At 63.9% G+C, this 17,908-nt stretch overlaps 1 protein-coding gene across 1 annotated transcript; it reads left to right on the forward strand.

The window, feature by feature from the left end:
* Nucleotides 1-23: 23 nt before the first annotated feature.
* On the forward strand, nt 24-7,593 carry CDC34 (cell division cycle 34; the record flags this gene model as incomplete). Its single annotated transcript, XM_032303083.1, has 5 exons — nt 24-482; nt 3,157-3,243; nt 3,359-3,456; nt 4,213-4,347; nt 7,021-7,593. Coding segments are annotated over 5 exons (993 nt in total), but the record flags the coding sequence as incomplete, so codon positions are not given.
* Between the last annotated feature and the right edge of the window lie 10,315 nt (nt 7,594-17,908).

A 17,908-nucleotide genomic window follows, 5' to 3' on the forward strand; every position in this document is an offset into this window, starting at 1 on the left:
GCCGCGGCGCGCAAGCGCGGTCGGGGGACCGGCAGTGCGCGCAGGCGCAGCGCGGGGCGGGGCGCGCGGGCCAGGCCGAGGCGAGCGCCGGGCGGGCGGCGGCGGCGGCGCCGGGGCGAGTGGAGCGCACAGGGGTCCCGAGTGGCGGCGGCGGCGGCGGCGGCGTAGAGGAAGAAGGCGGCGGCGGCGGCCCCGGCCCCGGCGCCCTCCCGGCCGGCGCGCGGCCCGGCCCGTCCCGCGCCCCCGCCGCGGCCCCGCGGCCCAGCGCGTCCCCAACCCCGGGCCCCGCCGCCGCCGCCGCCGCCATGGCCCGGCCGCTGGTGCCCAGCTCGCAGAAGGCGCTGCTGCTCGAGCTCAAGGGGCTGCAGGAGGAGCCGGTGGAGGGCTTCCGGGTGACCCTAGTGGACGAGGGCGACCTGTACAACTGGGAGGTGGCCATCTTCGGGCCCCCCAACACCTACTACGAGGGCGGCTACTTCAAGGTGAGCCCGCGGCTCGCGGCCCCGGGTCCCGTCGGGCTCCTCCCCTCGGGCGGTCCCCTCGCTGTCCGTGCGGCCCCTGGGAAGCAGCTGCAGCCCCCGCTTCCCCAGCCGGGCTCCGGGAGCCCCGAGGGGAGCCCCGGGGACGCCGCCGGCCGGTTCGGGTGTGGGGCCCTTTGCTGGCCTCAGACCCGGGAAGGCCCCCAGCTGCCCTCCCTGCTCCCTGCCCGGAGGAAAGAGCCTCCCCAGGCCCGGCGAGCCTTACTGTTGGGGTCCACGGGGATGGGGGAGAGCGGGAGGGAGGCCAGCCGGGGGGGTGGGGGGCCTGCGCCGCCACTTGCCGGGCGCCGACAAAGGCGCCGACGGGGCCTGGCCAGCTGGGGCCTGCTTGGAAAGCGGCCACCCTTCCCGGTGGCAGCGGGGCCGGCCCCCTTGGCTCCATCCCGAGCTTTATGTAACCTGTGCTCTCGAGCAGGCCTTGGGTGCACTTGTCACGGCCACCGCCCACTTCGTCCCCGGGAGCCACACCGCAGCCTGCGCCCTGGTGGACCTTGGGCCCCTCTCTCTCCCCGGCCTGCTTTTCTGGGTTCCACCGCGGAGCCTGTGGCCGCTGGGGGCCCAGATCCCACCCTCCAGAGCAGTTCTCCTTTGTCGTTGCTGGGAGCAGGGCGGGGGTGCCCTCCCTGGGCCTGGCTGGGTTTCCGACGAGTGTGACAAAGGACTCGGGCCAGGACTCCGGCAGCCCTCTCGACCTCACCACCGGAGCCCAGGCACGGCCTTGGAAGGACTCTCTGGGGTTGCAGGGCTTTGCTTTTGGAGCCAGAGGCACAGGGCAAGGGGTCTCCGTGCATGAGAGCTGGGGAGTGAGCCCTCAGCCTGGAACGGCCCCCACCCCACCCCACCCCTGCCTGCCGAGAGGCTGCCCAGCCCCGCGGGTGGTGCTCCCAGGACAGGTCTGCGTCCCAGCTCTCTGCGCGTTGTGGTTGAGCCCGCTCGGTGGCCGCAAGGGAGCCGCCTGGTCCGTTGGGGCTGCTCCCCTGGTGCTGGGGCGGGATCCGGGGGTGCGTGTGGACAGCCCTGGGCTGGGTTCCACGTCAGGCACCGGCCCGCTCTGACGCGCTGGGTCTGGGGTGGACCCCCCAGCAGTTTGACGAGGTCCTTTCTCAGCCTCTCTGCTCTGCGTGGGGCTGTAAGGAGGGGGTCTCCGCTCACACACCGCGGGAGGGTGGACTCGCACCCTGAGACCAGGCAGGCCGGACGCGACGTGAGGTGGCGGATCTGGAAGGAGGGGTGGGGGTTCTGACTTGGCCCACTACCTGGTGGCCGGGGATTGTGGTAGATCCTCCAGACTGGCACTGGGGGCGGGGGCTCATCCCCTGTGTCTGAGAAGACGGGACGCCGGGTTCCAGACACATCGGCCGTAGGTCCTGTCCTCCATGAAGCCGGCGTGGCCTGGCGGTGCGGGGGGCAGGGGGTGCCACCCACTGTGTCCTCTTCTCTGGGTGGGACTGGGTGGGGAGAGGAGGCGAGGAAGTGCCGGGCTGGGAAGTACCTAAGGGCCACCGTCACTCCCCAGCCAGGTTCCCCCGCGTCTTCGTCAGCCTGGCCTTGAGAGCCACAGTGGGCCTCGGGCTCACCTCTGTGTGGTGGACAGAAGGGGGTGCCAGAGGGAAGCAGTTCAGGGCTCTGCTCCAGTGAACTCGCTGTGTGTCTTTGGGCATAGTACTTGCCTTCTCTGGGCGAAGTCCTCCCTGGGGACGCTTGTAACGGTGCCCGGGGGGGGGGGCGCTCGGGGCCGCACCCGTTCTCAGGGCCCTCCCCTAGAAATCTGTAGGGCCGGTTCCAAGGTCTAGGTTTGCCCTGTAGTCACCAGTGAGTTCCCTCCCTCCTGGGGCTCAGCATGGTCACTCCAGAACAGAAGGGCTTCCCCTAAATGCCCCCAGTGCCCCCTGCCCCGGAGAGTGACTTCCCAGAGACGGGCCTGGGGCAATCGTAGCACAGGTGCCCAGCTGGCTCCCGGCACACAGGCTCAGCTGAGCGTCTGGAGCACCGCCAGGATCCCGGGCCAGGCATCGTGGTGTCCAGGACCGGGCTTACACAAGAAACGAAGCTTTTTTACCTGCTGAGACCTGGGCAGGAGGCCCTCCCCGGTCTGCCCCCATGACCTTCCTGTCTGCTTTCCTGGCCCCCCGCAACGGACGCTCACAGGAGAACGGTCTGTCCGGCGCCCTCCGTCCGGCACCGACTCCTACAGGGCCCAGACCGCAGGGGTGCTGGGAGTCACGGCGCTGTGAGCACGCATCTGTTTTCATTTTCCCCACGGCCTGGAAGCTGACCCTGGGAGTCCACCGTCATGCTGAGGGTGCGGAGCCCCCAGGGCCCCACCAACCTGTGTGCTGACCTGAACCTGCCATGCTCCCCGGGGCCTGGCTCCTGGTCCCTCCACAGGGCTGCGCTGAGAGAATTGCCCCTAGGGTTGCTCCTCGGCCACGGGGCGGGGGCCTGGGTCAGCCCAGGTGACCCCGAGGAGGCCTTCGAGTGTGTGGCAGGCAGGGTCCAGGCCGCCCTCTGGTGGGGGTGTCTGTCCTGGCTGATGTCCTCGTTTGCGTGTCCGTGGGCTCAGTCCCCAGACGGCAGCCTGCACTGGCTGAGCCTCCTGCTCTCTGCCCCTCCCCAGGCACGCCTCAAGTTCCCCATCGACTATCCGTACTCCCCACCGGCCTTCCGATTCCTGACCAAGATGTGGCACCCCAACATCTACGAGGTGAGTCTGCCAGGCCCACCCCGCCCCCAGCGTGTCCATACTGGGGGGGGGCTGCACTGCCTGCCGGGAGAGGGCTGTGGTGTGGGCACTGACCCCTTCTGCCGTCCCCACACAGACAGGGGACGTGTGCATCTCCATCCTCCACCCCCCGGTCGATGACCCCCAGAGCGGGGAGTTGCCCTCAGAGCGGTGGAACCCCACCCAGAATGTCAGGTGAGGCTGGACCAGGCCCTGTTGGAGGGGCTGCGCAGCACAGGGACCCCGTCCCCCAGCACCTCTCCCAACTCAGCTCCTGTGGGACTTGCTTGAAGCTGGCCAGGCCTAGGGACACAGATGTGGGGGGACATGTGTCTCTTGCTCTCAGGGCCATGACTCCCTGGGGTCCTGCGTAGTCCATCCAAACTGTCCTCCCGCCGGGGTGCTGGGGGCCCCAAAGACCCTCTCCCCTCATTTCCTGGTGCTCCGTGCTCCATCCACCCTTGGGAACAGCCACTGGGAATCTCAGGGCCATGTTTTCTCTCCCACGGTCCCCCCACAGAGGCCGGTCACCTCTGTTTCAGGGCCGAGCCCCTCACCCTGCCTCCTGGCCTGCATGTCTTTAGTTCAGCCCAAGCCATAATGAAAGCTGGTGGCACGGAGGGACCCACTTGCCTGCAGGATGCCTTGAGAACGGGGACATGTGGGACGAAGGTGGTCCTGGCTGCCCACACGTGTCCTTTCCCCAGGCTGGGCTAGCGTGCGGGGCAGGGGCTAGGAGTGCGCCCTTACTCTCCAAGGGGCCTGAGACAGAAACCAGCGGCAGCGACGTCACCCACAGGGTTGGGAGTTGAGGGGTCCCCCGGGTGGGGGCTGGCCCCTGGGTGTGTCCACGAATACTGTGGCGCTAGGCCTGGCTCCTGGGGTGGTGTGGCCAGAGAGCACGCCGCCCCGGCTGACGCCAGCCCCCCAACACACACACACGCACCCCAGGACCATCCTGCTGAGTGTCATCTCGCTCCTCAACGAACCTAACACCTTCTCACCGGCCAACGTGGACGCCTCCGTGATGTACAGGAAGTGGAAAGAGAGCAAAGGCAAGGACCGGGAGTACACGGACATCATCAGGTGAGGCCAGCGCGCTGGGGTCTGCCCAGAGACAGCGGTCCAGGAGGGAGACCCCGTCGCGCGGTGGGGGGCGGGGGGCCGCCAGGCTCAGGCCAGCGCACTGGCTCTTCCTCTTTCCCTCTGTTCATTGTGCGCGCCCCCCCGCTCTTTATGAAAACGGATGTTCTCTCTCTGTCACGGGGGAGGCTCGAGTCCTGCGAGCACGTGGTCCGTGTGTGTAGCTCACGGCGCCTGAGCCGTGTGCTGCGGAGTCTGGGTCCCGGGAGCACATGCGGTCGGGCCTAATGGCCCAAGCTCCAACCGGGTCGGACCACTCCCGTCTGTCCTGGGCAGCCCAGCCCCCTGCTTGCCCCCTGCCAGGTGTCCCCCAGATGGGGCTGGTTTGCTGCTCCTTCCCAGACTGACTCTTGGCCTCAACTTCGCTTTTCGTGCTTTTTCTTGGGGGGGGGGGGCGTGCTTTTCCCACGTCACGTTGTACGTTCTCATGATTTCCCGCGCTCGCATTTGTACCTTTGAAACTTTGAATTATTCTGTAAAGGCAGAAAAAGATCATGTATTAGCGTGTTTAGAAAATCACTTTCTTTTTTTGGAAAACACCCATTTTTCCTGGTTTTAGAAGCAGCATGTTGTGCAGGGATCGGGCAGGACTAAGCCTCCAGCCCTCATGCTGGTCTCTTCCGGTGATAAGCAAGTGATGGTCCCCGCAAAGCAACCATCGGCAGAAGGAATGCGTCCCGGAGCAGGCGGGACCAGGCAGGACGTGGTCTGGGGCTTGGGCTCGGGCACCGGAGCTGCTTGACCTCCTTTTCTCTGGCCCGGCAGCCGCTCTGTGTCCATTGTCCATTGTTACTGTGTAATGCGCTTTACGGACTAGTGGGGGACGGACTTAACCCTTTGTTAGGTTTTTCCAAAAGCTCGTGTACTTCTTACCTAGAAAGAGGAGTAAGGTCTGCGCCAAGCTGCGTCACGACCCCGGTCGAGGAGCGGGGGCGGCGTCCCCAGCAGCACCCACAGGAACGTTCGGGCCACAGTCCTGGCATGTACCCGCAGGGTCGTCCCTGGGTCGGGGGCACACCTGGCTGTCGTGGAAGCAGGACCTCGGAGGCACTGCGGGACCCCCGGGGCTGCGGGGCGGTGCCACGGGACATCCGTGTGTCAGAACTCACCGCTGTGCCCTTGAAAGTGGCACAGTTCTGTGTGGATAAAGCTCCAGGAGCTCACGTGGGTGAGGAGGGGGTGCCTTCGTGACAGAGAAACAAAAAGGAAGCCTCGTGATCTTAGCAGGTCACCGAACAGTTACCATTTATGTGGGGCCTTGCAGACACCCGCATGCACCACTGCCCCAAGACCAGCCCCCGCCCCCAGCCGCCTTCCGCCGCTGCTGCTCTGCCTGACCTCGGAGGCCCGTCCGCACGGGCCGGCCTCCCGCACGCACACGCGTGCACACGGCTGTGCGTGTGCCATCGTCCCCCGCCCCCACCCCCGCTAGTCCGTCTCCCTGTCCTCCGCAGACCCCCGGGTCCCTGTGCGCCAGGGGCACCTGAACGGGGGAGAGCGCCGCCAGGAGCCTCGTGTCTGCTCCGCTTCTGCTCGTTGTGTTTCTCTTTTCTCAGTGAAACCACGTTCTCCTTTGGTGGCTCTGGCCTGTTTTTGCTGCGTCTGTGGTGGTTTCTGTGAGCAGCGTCTGAACGATGGGTGCGGGGTTGCTCGTGGGATCCGAGTGCTTTTTCCCCTAGCAGCATGCACACGCACACACCTGGCCCTACGGGGACCCCGTGCCCGCAGAGCGGCCCCTTCCCACAGTTCCTTGTCCCCCCATTGTCCCAGGAAAGCTCTCCCCCGAGGCCAGGCGGTCCCAGCTCTGGGGCTGTGCTGAGGAGGAGCAGCCAGGCTGGCGGCGGCTGCCGGGAGTGCCAGTCGGGCTCCTGACCGGGGGGGACCCTCCCTGTGTGGCGGGACTCCTGAGGGTCCTGCGCGCTGCCTCGCCCCAGTTCTTTTTCCAGGCACCGCCCACGCGGCGCCAGAATTTCGAGCAGATTGTCTTCAGTCCTCGGGTCCCTGCAGGCCACTCACACATGCCCACGTGAGGGCGGCTGGGACGTGAGCCGCTGCCCCGCCCCGCCCCCACCAAGCCGTGTTCCCCACGCACTCTGCCAGCGGGTGCGTTGACAGGGTGTGTCGTCCTTGGCCCTGCAGAGCGTCCGTTCGGGGGTGGTTGGTGCCTGCTCGTCGGGCTCTAGGTGGGAGTCCCCCGCCTCGGGAGCAGCTCCCCGGGGAGCCTGTGCGCCGGGCTGAGTGCAAGCCCCGATTTCCTCCTCGCGTTGGCCTCCCCGTCTGCCCCCACACCTCCATCTGCCTGTCCCTGCGTCCCTCCGTGTGTGGTGGGCGCCACGGTGGCCCAGGCACTGGATGCAGGATGGAAGTTCGGCTGCAGTCCTGACCCACCGTCCCTGCTGGCGCACCTCTGCTGTCCCGGCCAGCGCGGCTGCGCGCCTCCCGTGGGTGCCAACCGTCACACGGGACCGCTCGTCTCTGGTGGCCAGGGTCCTGCCTGCCGTGGGCCCCGCCCTGTCTGGCCCTCCTCTGCGGCCTCCGAGCTTCTGAGGGCTGGGCTCCTGTTGAGGGACCCCGACGGGCACAGAGCCGTAGCCCACAGGACCATCTCTCCCCCAGGAAGCAGGTCCTGGGGACCAAGGTGGACGCGGAGCGGGATGGCGTGAAGGTGCCTACCACGCTGGCCGAGTACTGTGTGAAGACCAAGGCCCCGGCGCCCGATGAGGGCTCGGACCTCTTCTATGATGACTACTACGAGGATGGGGAGCCTGAGGCCGAGGCCGACAGCTGCTTCGGGGACGACGAAGACGACTCTGGCAACGAGGAGTCCTGACACCACGACCCCGAGAATAAACTTACAGATTTTACCTCAGCAGGCCCGGGCTGTGTGGCGCCGAGACTGCCTCGCGGGAGGGGTGCCGCCTGGCCCCTTGGGTGGTCTGCTCTCGGGGGTCGCCCAGTCTCCCACGTGTGTCCTGGGTCCTCTGCTTCCCAGGGGAGGGCCGCCTGCCAGGTTTGGGACAGCCTGGGCGGCGGGGGCCTGAGGAACCTGGACCCCCCACCCGTCCGCAGCTCCTGCTGGCCGGGGCCAGAGCCGTGGGCTCCCAGCTTGTGCGTGGACGGGTTCACCTGTGGTAACTCCTCTGCTCTGGTTTGTTTGGAATCTGAATAAAACGACTTTATGAGAAGCTAGAGAACCACCCTCTCCTTGGTCTCCACAAAGGATTGCAGAGAACGGCCGGTCTGTCACCAGGCCCCTGGATCCTGACAGGCCCACTTGCCTGTGACCCTCCGTGCCAGACGCGGGGGTAGGGGCCTGCAAGCACCCGGACACACACGCTGGGGGCACCATGGGGATGGGGGGGTCTGGGCAGGAGGTGGCCACATGTCCACGGACACCCTGGCAGCCTGGGGCAGAGCACGTGCTGCCAGCCCGCACCCAGCCCCTAGGGCCTTGGGGCAGTAAGCCGCCTCCCTGCCAACCGTTGGGCCCCCGGCAGCCCTGACGGGACCTGCGTCGTGCCACTGTCACCCAGGACCTTGGCTTCATTCCGTGTGACTGACACGTCCAGAGTGGCCCAGATTCGGGATCAGATGGCCTAGTCGGGACGAGGTCCCCCATGGGTCAGATGGGCACGTGCCCAGCCTGACAGCACCATGGCTGGGCCTGGCTGACCCCACGCAGGAGGGCGCTGGGCAGAAGGAGCCAGGCTGTCCAGGGCGAGGCCAGTCAGACCTGCACCGCAGCCCGCTCACCAGGGCTTCTCCCCTGCCCCACTAGTGTGCCCTCAGGCTGTGGGTGCTACTCTCTGTGAGCCCCTGTGGTCTGGTGGCTTCCTGACCTGGAAGAGTTCACCCCTCGTTTTAGTTTCTGGCTTCTCTGAAGCCCAGAGAGCTGGCACTGCCAGCCCGGCAAGGGCCCCTGTGGATAGGACTTGCCGCTGGTGTTCTCAGCTGACGGGAGCAGCGCGGCCTGTGACAGCTACACCTGTGCCCCTCCCCAGCTCCTAATTCGGGCCTCGGGCCGCCTGGGGTCCAGACTCCTGAGTGGGGCCCGGTGTGCGGCCCTCCGCATCCAGCGGCTTAGAGGCCGGGAGACCCACACCTGCCCTTGACCTCCTCCTGCCGGGAGGAGGACCCCTGGGCTGGGGTCGGGCTTCCCGTGAGCCCCTGTGTGGCTGGCACCCCGCGCTAGTAGCCGGTCAGGAAGGGGATGGGCACTGGGGAGGCCTGCCCCGCCCCGCCCTGTCTGGGGGACCCGCAGGCGTCCTCAGCAGCCTCCCCTGGCCCTTAGGCTTCCTCACAGTGGCTCGGGCTCCAGGGAGAGGGGCCACGAGCAAGGCCACGTCCACCCACGCGGAGGCCACACGCATCGCTTCCGCACAGACTTGGACACAGGTGTGGGAGAGCCCTGCCGGACCCGAGAGGAGGGGACCCGGACCCACCTCTCGGATTCTCCCCCACTCAGCTGCCACGGAAGCTTTTGCACCCCCAGATCTGACCGTGGTACCTGAGGCCTCAGTTCAAATGCTGTAGCCTGTTGTGGACTCGTGGCATCAGTGTCAGATCTGAGCGTTGCAAGCTGCGAGACAGAGACAGGGAGCCTAGTTACGTAGAAACTTAAGAGAAGTCCTTTTTTTTTTTTTTAAAGATTTCATCCATTTATTTGACAGAGAGAGATCACAGGTAGGTAGAGAGGCAGGCAGAGAGAGAGAGAGGGAAGCAGGCTCCCCGCTGAGCAGAGAGCCCCATGTGTGACTCGATCCCAGGACCCTGAGATCATGACCTGAGCCGAAGGCAGCGGCTTAACCCACTGAGCCACCCAGGCGCCCCAAGAGAAATCCTTTTTACGCTCTGTGGAAAATAGAGCGTGTGTGTCCTGTGTGGTATTTGGGACACATTCTCCGTATAAGATGATGTTTCGTCCTTGATCTGAGATTCCGAGCACAATCTGTTTAGATGCCGGCCAGGCCACTTGTCCTGGGGTGGCTACCGTCACACTGGACAGGACGTATGAACACTCTGTAAATACAGTTTCTCTTGAACTTGTCCCTGGCCTGTCACACCCTCCTGCGTGAAGACAGGCCACCTGGCCTCACTTGCCAGTGCCACCAAATGAAAAGATGGCTGGTGACTTGCCTCAGAGTCCCTGCACACGGGAGAGTGCTGTGGCCTCCTGTGACCAGCTGGCCTTTATAGTGACTGCTTCGGTGAAGGACAAAATGCCTAACTCGAACTGACTCGAGCCAGAAGGAACTTCATTAGCTTCTGGGAGTGAAAGGCCACGGGTTTCAGGCACAGTGGAATCCAGGCCCGTGTTCTGCCCAGACCATCTCCCCTGGGGTCAGCAGCAGAATGACAGCTCCAGACCTGTCTGTATCCTACTCCCGGAATCGGAATCTGTGTCTCTGAAAATCAGGAAAGGCAAGGACATGGGTCCTGTCCTGGAGCCTCTGGAGGAGCCAGCCCTGCCCACAGCTTGACTGGCTGTGGGAGGCCCGTTTCCACCCGCCGGCCTCCAGAACTGGGGAAGAGTCAGCTTGTGTGGTCCCAGACGCTGAATGTGCCCTGAGCCCGGACAGCCGACAGCCGCATGCCTCCGCCTTCTTTGAGCGGCCCTTCTTTTCAGGGGACTCCTCTCCCCTTGGGACCATCCAGGCGGACACCCTAATGGCTCCATGTCCAGCAGAGTGAGAGCTGCTTTGGAAGAACTCCGTGGAGATCAGACCGCCTGAGCACCACGGGGACCCCACATCCCCTTTGCCAGCCCTGGGGGCCTGTGCACAGGGCAGTGGGAGCCAGGGTGCAGGGTTGTGAGGGGGAACTGTCCCCGCCCATCAGCCTGAACCCCTCAGGAGGTGGGGTCGGGGGAGGGGACAACCAAGGTGGTCATGGCAGGGTTCGGGGCAGGAAGGTCATGGCGGGCGGGGCGCTGGGGGGGGCAGCCCTAACCCAGTCTCTCCCCAGGAGGTGACAGCTTGAGATTCACGTCGCAGGGTCGTGAGTTTGCCCCCTGCTCCTTGCCCACACGTGGCCCCTGCACCTGTGCGAGGCCAGGGTGCAGGCCTTGTACACCTACAATGGGTGTCTGCGGAGCGAGCCCGCCCTGCTCCACCCACTCTGTGACCCCCAGGGGCCGTGGGGTTGTGCGAAGCTGCGGGGATCCCTGGGGAAGGACTGCGGGCCGCGACAAAGTCAGCTGCCCCTGCGCAGAGCCGGGTCTCTCAGGACACCTGGCCCCAGGCCGAGAGCTGGCCCACGGGGGTGGCACAGGCGTCCCCAGCAGGAACCTGGCCTTTGAGGATAAACCTGACCTGGGGCTGGCCAGCCATCAAAGTCCCCGGTGAAGCTGACCAAGGGACCGGGGAGTCTTTCAGGCACAGCTTGCTCCAGGCGCTCAGGTGAGGGCCCCTGCCCCAGCCTTCTTCCTGGCCCTGCCGGCTTGCCCCCAAGCCACGTGATCAAAGACTCTCCACGGTGGAAGGACAGCGGCCCAGGGTCCCACGCCACCTCTGACCCAGTCCCTGGATGGCAGGGGCTCCAGCCAGCGCTTGGCACTTCTAGACGTACGTTCTGGAGTCTAGGGCAATGACAGGAGCAGGGGGGCCTGGCCAGACAGGAGCTGGGGGAGGGGCCACCGCCCACACCCTGACCCTGCTGCTGCTGAGGCTGCTCCGGGGGGTTCCTGCGTGCTGAGACCCCAGCCTTCCCTCCCACATCAGGGCGGCAGCCCCGAGTCCCGCATGGAAGCCGGCCCCTCGTCTGGGGAGCTGCCTCCGTGTGCTCACAGTGCTGGGGGCAGCTGGGAGGGGTCCTGGCTTGCATCCCAGGCTCCCATCCTGCACTGCTCGCCTCCCCTCCCCCTTCCGGTCTCCAGCAGCTGGACCCCCGGCTGGCTCCAGTGGCGGTGCTGGCATGGCGCAGCGTGGCCAACTGGGGGCCTCGGGAGCTAGACCTGTGGGTGCCAGACATACAGAAGAGCCACAAGGCCCAGTTCTGGCCCAGCCACCTCACTCCCTACAAAGTGCCTGAGCACCAGCGGGGAGGGCCTGGCCGCAGGGCATCAGCCCATGGCCGGGGGCCACCAGACAAGCCCTCTACGTTCCCCTCTCTGGGTGGGGTGGTCCTGGAGGTCAACGCTAGCATTAGGCCATTCATCTGCAGAAACTGAGGCCCAGAGATGTTAGTCAAGCTGCCAGTCACATAAGCAGTGGGGAAGCTGGGGTTTGAACTCCAGGACCAGTGATCGGGGCACAGATGAAGCATGTGCAAAGGCCCTGGGACAGGAAGGAGCAGCAAAGTGTGTGAGGAGGACATGAAGGAAGGAGGTGGGGAGTCATGGCAGAGGCCCATGTGGCTGCGGGGGCCGGGTCTGTGCCCCAGATTCAGGGCCCCTCCAGCGGGCACAGGGGGTAACTGGGTTCTAGAGCCTCTGGCAGGGGTACTCGGGGGGGCCCGGTGTACAGCACGGGCCAGCGGGCTTAAATCCTTCCCTGCAGCTCTAGGGTCAGCCCTCGCATGCCTGTCCTCTGGCCCCTCGTGTTCTGTCTCCGTGAAATCACCAGCTGCTGGGGCCCCAGCCTCAGACCTGACACCCGGGGAAGACGCCACGCCCTTGCTCGGCAGACCCCTCACTGCAGGACGGTGGGGCAGGGAAGAGGGGACCGATGGGTCGTAATAAACTGTGTGGACCTGTGTGACTCTGACCCCACTCCTGTTCTCCATGGGCCACGTGGCCGTGCACAGGCCATGGCTTCCCTGCTGATGAAGCGGGCTGCACTCGGAAGGCTCTTCACGAAGGCCACCAAAGTCAGGGGCCTGCCGCTCCCGGGACAGGCTCCAGGCCAGGACCCCGGGGGCTGGGCCAGAGGCGTTGATGCTCGGAGACCCCGAGCAGGGATGTTCAGTATCTTCTTCCTCTTGTTTTTCTGGTAACATCTTTATTGAGATGCGATTCCCATGCTGCAGATACACCAGATTCTAGAACTTTCTGCCACCTTAGAAGGAAACCCCGTCCCCACCAGCTGTGACACCCGGGCCCTGGGGCCCAGGAGCCCCCTTCCCGTGTGTGGAGGAGCCCGTTCTGGGCGGGCCACCCGCGTGGACTCACACCCCACATGCCCTTCTGTGTCTGCTTCCCTCCCCAGGTGTCCTGGGCTCGGGGCCGTCCCCGGGGCTGTGGCGGGGGGAGGGGCTCGCTCCTGTCAGCGGCCGGTGACGCTCTCGCGCGCGGACACCTGTGTGTTCCAGCCACCAGCCAGCGGGTTTGGGACTGTGCCTCGACTTGGCTGCTGGGCGCATCCGGGGCCTTTCGCTCTGGCCACTTCTTTCCTGCACAGAAGCGCTGGCCTGCCACCACGCCGCCACCAGCACCGTGGCCCTGTCCTTGCTTTGCAGGAAGCCACGGGTTGTATTGTTCTGTGACACCCTCAAGGGAGAGCCACATTTAGAGGCAGGGAGGCCAGGAAGGAAGCCTCGGGCCTTGTCTGTGTCCTGGCAGGGCTCCATCTGGCGGCAGTCAGGGCAGGGTGTGAAGGGAGAAAGGCTTATCTCCCCATCCCAGCTGCTCCTTCCTGACCCAGCGGGGCGCCCCCACGGGTCCCCAGGGGCGTGGGAGGCCACCAGCATGACTGAGAAGAAGCCCGCACTGCTTGGGGACTCAGCACTGCCCAGGCCATCTCCAACAGTGTCAAAACGGCCTCCCTCTGGCTTCCACCGGACGGTAGGACTCCACTCCCTCTAGGAGAGGCAAAGCCACAAAGCAGGATTTCAGGACAATGAGACCCTATCCTCCCACAACCTGGGACACGAAGTCAGAGATGAAGGTGCGCAGGACTGCCCTCCCGAGGCTCCAGGAGAGGACCCTTCCTGGCTCCTCCAGCTCCGGGGTCTCCAGGTGTCCCTCGGCCTGTGGCTGTGCCCCCCCCGTGCCGCCTCCATGGTCACGTGGCCTCTGCCCTGTGTCTGTCAGAATTCCCCTTATTATGAGGACATCAGCCGGTGGCTAGGACCCACCCTGCTCCAGTGTGACCTCATTTTAACCCAGTCACCTGCAGCTGCTCCAAAACAAAGGCCCATTCTAAGGTACATCTGGGTACAGACGGGGTGGGGGGGCACCGTTCCCGCCAGCACAGACATGACACTCATCACCCCATGGAAGACACCAGCTCACCTGCCCCGGTGCCCTGTGATGGGAAGGTCCTCATCACAGCTGACTGATGAGGGGACCTGGGCTCTGGGGATGAAGCCACGCATCCCGCAACCCGTGGTGGGGTTGGGGGGAGGGCCAGGGTGGGGTTCGCGCCTGGGCACAGCAGCACGGTGCTCAGCAAACAGAGGAGCCTCAAGGAAAGCCTGGCTAGCTGGGGGTCTGCCCCAGAATAACAGATCGGAGCCCACAGCGTGGGGCCCAGGGGTCGGAAAGCGGCTGAAGTCAGGGTGTCCAGGGAGATCGGACTGGAGCACAGATCCAGAATTAATTCGCCACGATGCTAAGCTTCTCAAATTGGACCCTTTCTCTCCTGTCTTAGGGTTGAAGGGGGGGGGGTACCTGCCAAGGAGCTCTGGCAGACAATGGGGGTGGGAAGAGGCATGGGGGGAGGGAGGGACCGTGTGCAGAACCCACGGCATGGCGGGGGGGGGCAGGCGGTGGGGCCACCATCCCCATAACGCTGGAGGCGGAGGACTGGCCAAAACCAAAGGCTGAGCGAGAAAGAGCCCTCCTGAGATCCCAGTATAGCAAAGACACCAGCCAACCCCGGGTGAGGAACCCGTGGGCCACTGGGGAGCCCCGAGAGGGTAGCCAGCTCAGTGAGTGGGGGCAGCGGCCATCTTTCCGGAGAAAATATCACTTAAGCGGTGAAGAGCCCCGGAGCTGACAGGCTGAACCCCCTCGCAGGCTGGGCACACCCCAGGGGGCCTCCCCGGCTCAGCTCCCCTGCGCACCCCCGGGGTGGTCCAGCCCCAGCCCCACTGCCATCAAGTCCACATGAAGGGAGGTGTGGGATTTGCAGCAGCTCCCCGGCCCGTGGCCAGCAGTAACAAAGCAAAATGGAAATCATGCTCCAACAGCTCTGGGGCCAAAAGTCCAACATTGAGGAGGGCTGGCCCGTGCGCCTGCTGCAGCCTCAGGGGAGTAACCTTCTGGCCCTTCCAGCTCCTGGGCTCCAGGCATGGTCCCTCAACCTGTGGCCGCATCCCTCCCGGGTCTGCTCCCTCTTCCCAGCCTGTCTCTTCTGGGTGTCTCTGTCTCTCGTCTTGCGCCTCTTAGAAGGACACCAGTCATTGAGTTAGGGTCCCCTCGGTCCAGGACAAGCTCATCTCAAGACCCTTTCTCCAAATGAGGCCCCATTCACAGGTTCTGGGGGGCACCACTCAGGCCACTGACACCCTGTCCCCTGCCCATTCCCACTGCGGACCCTCCCAGGCCCCTCCCCCTCGGTGGCCCAGCCATCTCTCTAGAACACGCAGCAGACGACAAGCCCCCTTTGCCCGAACCCCTCTCAGGGTTCTGGATGAAGACCTGGAGAGGTCTGGATTTCAAAGCTCCCCCTTTCAGAAAAATGCACATAAAAACTCAGGGGGGACTCTGTAGCCGCGGACAGATGGGAGTGACAGAATGGAAATCTAACGTCCGCTTCTCTCTCCTGCTCCGTGAATTGGAGACGTTTTCTAAGAAAAAGCAGAAGGCAGTGGACCGGGCGGGGGTGGCCTCCTGGGTGTAGGGCGTCAGAGACAGGCCAGGAGAGGCCTCTGCCCGGAGGCGGCCAGCGTGGGGACGAGGAGGGAGCCAGCAGTGCCACACAGCCTGGCGCGGCCTGCCCAGGACTCCAAGGCAGGACACAGGGCCAGAGACGCTGGAGTCGAGGGCCTGGGGTGCCCAGTCCTGAGGGTCAGCAGGGCCTGGGCTTCTTGCCATCCCCAGACCAAAGCGGCAGAGACAGACCAGAGAGGAGGGCCTGTCTCCTTGCAGTTCTGTCGGAGGAAGACGTGCAGATCTGGAATCTGGGCCCCTCCCAGACAGGGAGCCGGCCTCCCAGGCCCCGGTGGGGGACGGAGCAGGGAAGGGCACCTGTGGAACGCGGGAGTGGCCGTTGGTCCTCACCCCCACGCACCGGCGGGCAGGAGGGAGGCAAGCACAGGAGGCAAGGAAGGAGCACGGGCTGGCCACGAGGTCAGAGAGTGACCAGGGCAGCGAGGGAATTGACAACAGGTGACGGTACTGGGCTGCTTTGGGGCAGGTCAGAGATGCCAGGTGGAAGACAGGACACCCACTTACACCTGAGTTTCAGATACAGAACAGGTACATTTTAATGTAGGTCTACCCCAGATACTGCATGGGATAGGCTTACACTTTAAAAATCACGGATTTGGGCCGTCTGGGTGGCTCAGTGGGTTAAAGCCTCTGCCTTCGGCTCAGGTCATGATCCCAGGGTCCTGGCATCGGGCCCCACGTCGGGCTCTCTGCTCCGCGGGGAACCTGCTTCGTCCTCTCTCTCTGCCTGCCTCTCTGTCTACTTGTGATTTCTGTCTCTCTGTCAAATAAATAAAATCTTAAAAAATACAAATCACGGATTTTTTTTAAATCTGAAATTCAACCTGCATTTTTATTTGCTAAATCTGGCCACCCTTGCTGGAATGATCCTGGAAGTCTTCTCCAGCCCCAGGGATGGGGGCCAGAACGCTGGGTCTTGGGGGAGGCACAGCCACATCGTGCAAACAGGCGCAGAGACCGCCCGGCGGCCGGAATACTTCCCAGGAGATCTGTCCCAGCCCAGCCCGGCGAGGGCAGGACGGGGGCCATGGACTTCCACCCAGGCCGGAGGGACTGGAAGCCAGCTGGCTGCTTTCCTCATCATTCTGCACGTAGCTCTCGGCCCCCTTCTGTCCACCCCACGGCCCCCAGGCTGGGGCTTCTGGCCTTCCTGAGGCTCCCAGGTGCTGCGGGAGAGTCTCCGGAGAGCAGAGCCCCTTCAGCAGCAGGACCCGGCGCCTCTCTCCTCCAGAGCTCGCCATAGCCCATTCCGCCTCTGCCCGGCCTCCCGCCTGCCGGGTCGCTGCCTCCCTGAGCCCGCCCTGTGGTCCGCAGGCTTGCCCTTGCCTTGGGGCCGCTCCGGACATCACAGACTCAGGAAGCCGCCCAGCCCAGATCTAAAGGAGCCCTCCCTCACCCACGGGGGGCAGAGAACTTCCCCTGCTTCCCTTCTAGGTAGGGGCTTTGACAGGTCGAATCATTAAGTGGACATAAAACAGATGAGCAGGAAACAAAAGTCCAGTAACAGGTACAGTGCATGGGACACGCGAAGGGCCACGGAGAAACGCTCCGGATAACTGAAGCATCCCCTTAAATACTACCTCCAGCTAGAGCCGAAAGCAGATGCTGGGGTGGGGTAGGGGGGAGTCTGCTAGGGGAGGTGGACAGGGAAAGGCTGCAGGATGATCCCCCTTCCTGGCCCCGTGAGGCAGAGAGCTGGCCGCTGGGCTTTCCCTTGTGTCTCTGGCAAAAATTTTGGTGACTTCTTGATTTTTCAGAGCTTCTCTTGTGTCTGCGGTTTTTAAAAATGACCAGGAAAACAAGAGAGGCACACCGTGGGGCTGTCGGCCTGCAGGTCTGTGGGAGTGCCGGCGTCAGTGCTCGCACATGCACACCCGGGACACGGGAACTGTGGGCTCAGCCTTTCCAGGAACTGCTGGGGCGTCTTCCACTGCGGCTGCACCGGTCTCTTTCCCTCCCTGCCCTGGGTGAGGGTTTGGTTCTTCATGCCCCACCCCTGTGAGCTTCCTTCTTTTTTTTTTTTTGAAGATTTTATTTATTGGGGCACCTGGGTGGCTCAGTGGGTTAAAGCCTCTGCCTTCAGCTCAGGTCATGATCTCAGGGTCCTGGGATCGAGCCCCGAGTCGGGCTCTCTGCTCAAGCAGGGAGCCTGCTTTGCTTCTTCTCTATACCTGCCTCTCTGCCTACTTGTGATCTCTGTCAAATAAATAAATAAAATCTAAAAAAAAAAAAGATTTTATTTATTTATTTGACGGACAGAGATCACAAGTAGGCAGAGAAGCAAGCAGGAGTTGGGAAGCAGGCTCTCTGCTGAGCAGAGATGTGGGGCTCAATCCCAGGACTGATCCCGGGACCCTGAGACCATGACCTGAACCGAAGACAGAGACTTAAGACAGAGACTTGACTGAGCCACCCATGTGCCCCTGTGAGTTTCCTTCTGATCACAGCGTCCTGCCTGGTTGTTGTGGATAGGGCCTCCCTGTGGCCTTGACTTGTTGCGTACCCAGACAGCGCAGGTCGGCAAGCTTCATTTCATTGGCTTAGTGCCTTTTTGTGGGTCTTTGGAGAAGTGTTGTATTCAGATCCTTTGTCCATTTTTATTTATTTATTTATTTATTTATTTATTTATTTATTTATTTTAAAGATTTTTATTTGACAGAGATCACAAGCAGGCAGAGAGGCAGGCAGAGAGAGAGAGAGGAGGAGGAGGCAGGCTCCCAGCTGAGCAGAGAG

This window comes from Mustela erminea, chromosome 1 (assembly GCF_009829155.1).
Source record: "Mustela erminea isolate mMusErm1 chromosome 1, mMusErm1.Pri, whole genome shotgun sequence".
Classification (NCBI taxonomy): domain Eukaryota; kingdom Metazoa; phylum Chordata; class Mammalia; order Carnivora; family Mustelidae; genus Mustela; species Mustela erminea.